This window comes from Phoca vitulina, unplaced genomic scaffold, assembly GCF_004348235.1.
Source record: "Phoca vitulina isolate PV1807 unplaced genomic scaffold, GSC_HSeal_1.0 scaffold62, whole genome shotgun sequence".
Classification (NCBI taxonomy): Eukaryota; Metazoa; Chordata; class Mammalia; order Carnivora; family Phocidae; genus Phoca; species Phoca vitulina.
The window spans coordinates 8,812,769-8,815,215 of record NW_022589765.1 but is presented as its reverse complement, the minus strand read 5'-3'; the positions used below and the strand labels follow the sequence as shown (position 1 = coordinate 8,815,215).

The 2,447-nt window shown below is 51.8% G+C and overlaps 1 protein-coding gene across 1 annotated transcript; it reads right to left on the bottom strand.

Moving 5' to 3' along the window:
* Positions 1-399: 399 nt before the first annotated feature.
* On the bottom strand, positions 400-1,937 carry LOC116623894 (keratin, type II cytoskeletal 8-like). Its single transcript, XM_032391415.1, has one exon. It carries the CDS (start codon positions 1,861-1,863, stop codon positions 400-402), a length of 1,464 nt encoding a protein of 487 aa, XP_032247306.1. The 5' UTR covers positions 1,864-1,937.
* Between the last annotated feature and the right edge of the window lie 510 nt (positions 1,938-2,447).

Here is a 2,447-nt window from a genome sequence, read left to right as displayed (position 1 = left end):
AAGGAAATCTTCAGGGAGAAAGTAAATATTTTAGGTCTACCTGAAAGAAAGGAAGATCTACATAAAACAAAGGAAGAGCATCAGATAAGGAATAAATAGAGGCAAAATAAAATTTATTCCTTTCCATACTCTTGGTTTTCTTTTTTCTTTCTTTTTTTTGGGGGGGAGAGTCGGCTGAGGCTTTATTTGGGAAAAGACACTTGAATCGGCTTCTAGTTGGGGGCATGGACAAGAGGGGGTACCCAGGGCAGAAGACTCCCCCCAAGGATAGGCTGAGGACTGGGGCTGAGTCTTAGGTGGCTCTCCCGTTCCCGACACTCCCCGGCACAGCTCCTTTCCCCACAAAGGCTCTATGGCAGCCACAAGAGTAGGGAGGCTGGGAGGGACCACCATGGTTGTTCACTTGGTTAGGACATCAGACGACTCGGACACCAGCTTCCCGTCACGGGTCTCGATCTTCTTCACGACCGCAGCCTTGGAAGAGCCGCTGCGGCTGAAGGAACCAGCAGGGCCAAAGCTGGACTGGAAGGAACTCAGGCCATAGTTGAGGCCGGGGCTTGTGAGGCCTCCACAGGCCGAGCTCAGGCCACCTGAGTAGCCACTCGTGGTCTTAGTATGGATACTCACGTTCTGCATCCCAGACTCCAGCCGGCTCTCCTCGCGGTCCAGCAGCTTGCGGTAGGTGGCAATCTCGATGTCCAGGGCCAGCTTGACGTTCATGAGCGCCTGGTACTCGTGCAGCCACCGGGCCATGTTCTGCTTGGCTCGCTGCAGGGCGGCCTCCAGCTCAGCCACCTTGGCATTGACGTCCTTAATGGCCAGCTCCCCGCGCTGCTCAGCATCAGCAATCGCCGCCTCCAGCGCAGCCCTCTGGTTTTTGAGGGCCTCGATCTCAGCCTGGAGTCGGCTGATGCTCCGGTTCATCTCAGAAATCTCCGTCTTCGTGCGACGGAGGTCATCCCCGTGCTTCCCAGCCAGTGTCTGCAGCTCCTCGTACTTGATCTGGTACATGGTCTCGGCCTCAGCCCGGCTGCGGTTGGCGATGTCCTCGTACTGGGCCTTGACCTCGGTGATGATGCTGTCCAGGTCCAGGGAGCGGCTGTTGTCCATGGACAGCACCACGGACGTGTCCGAGATCTGGGACTGCAGCTCACGGATCTCCTCTTCATACAGCTGCCTTAAGAAGCTGATCTCGTCGGTCAGCCCTTCCAGGCGGGACTCCAGCTCTACCTTGTTCACATCCTTCTTGATGAGGACAAATTCATCCTCCATGTCTGCACGCTCTTTGAGCTCCTCCTCATATTTATTCTTGAAGTCCTCCACCAGCCCCTGCATGTTGCCAAGCTCCACCTCCAGCTTCAGCTTCTCCTGGCCCAGGGTGTCCAGCTGCCGCCGGAGGTTGCTGATGTAGCTCTCGAACATGTTGTCTATGTTGCTCCTAGCGGTTTTCTGCTGCTGTAGGAGGCTCCACTTGGTCTCCAGAATTTTGTTCTGCTGCTCCAGGTGCCTCACCTTGTCAATGAAGGAGGCAAATTTGTTGTTGAGGGTCTTGATCTGCTCCTTCTCTTGGGTGCGCACAGCTTGGATGTTGGGGTCCACCTCCAGCTTAAGGGGGCTCAGCGGGCTCTGGTTCACTGAGACAGCCGTGATGCCCCCCACGCCCCCAGGGCCACCACCGTAGCCCCCGACCACACTCATGCTGCTGCTCAGGCCACCCCGGAAGCTGCTGCTGCTGCCGCCCACCCAGGAGAAGGCAGAGGAGCTGATGCGGGAGCCAGGCCCGCTCATGTAGGAGCGGCTGCTGAAGGCCCGGGGGCCGGAGGTGGCCATCTTGTAGGACTTCTGGGTCACCCTGATGGACATGGTGGAGGCCGGAGTGGAGGCTGGAGTGGAGGCGAGTAGGCTAAACCTGACAGAGGTTCCAGAAGGAGCCGAGAAGCTGCTTCTAGGTGGGACCCATACTCTTGGTTTTCTAAAAGATAACTGTTTGCTTAAAATAATAATAGTCACCATTTACTGGGTGATTATAGCCTATGAATAAATGAAATGAATGGCAGCAATATCATATGAGCCAGGAGGTAGGAATAGGGAACACTTTGTTATAAAATATCTGCACTACATAAGAAATGGCATCATGCATTTTAAAGTAGACTTAGGGTTAGTTTAAATTGTATATTGCAATCACTAAAATATTGGCAGAGAATTATAACCGACACACTAAGAGAGGATATAAAATGTAATAATATAAAGTGCTCAGTTAAAACCAGAAAATGTTGAAAAATAAGTCTCTGGTAATAAATAGAAACCAGTTACAGACATAGATAATATTAATTCAAATATATCAATAGCTACTTTAAATATTTGTGATCCTAACACACCAATGAAAGATAAGATTGTCAGAGTGAATAAAAAAAAAATCACTCAACTATCTGTTTCCCACAAGAAAT

What these genes read in the sequence shown, in the direction of transcription:
- LOC116623894 (XM_032391415.1), bottom strand. Translation starts at nt 1,863, where the DNA reads ATGTCCATCAGGGTGACCCAGAAGTCCTACAAGATGGCCACCTCCGGC.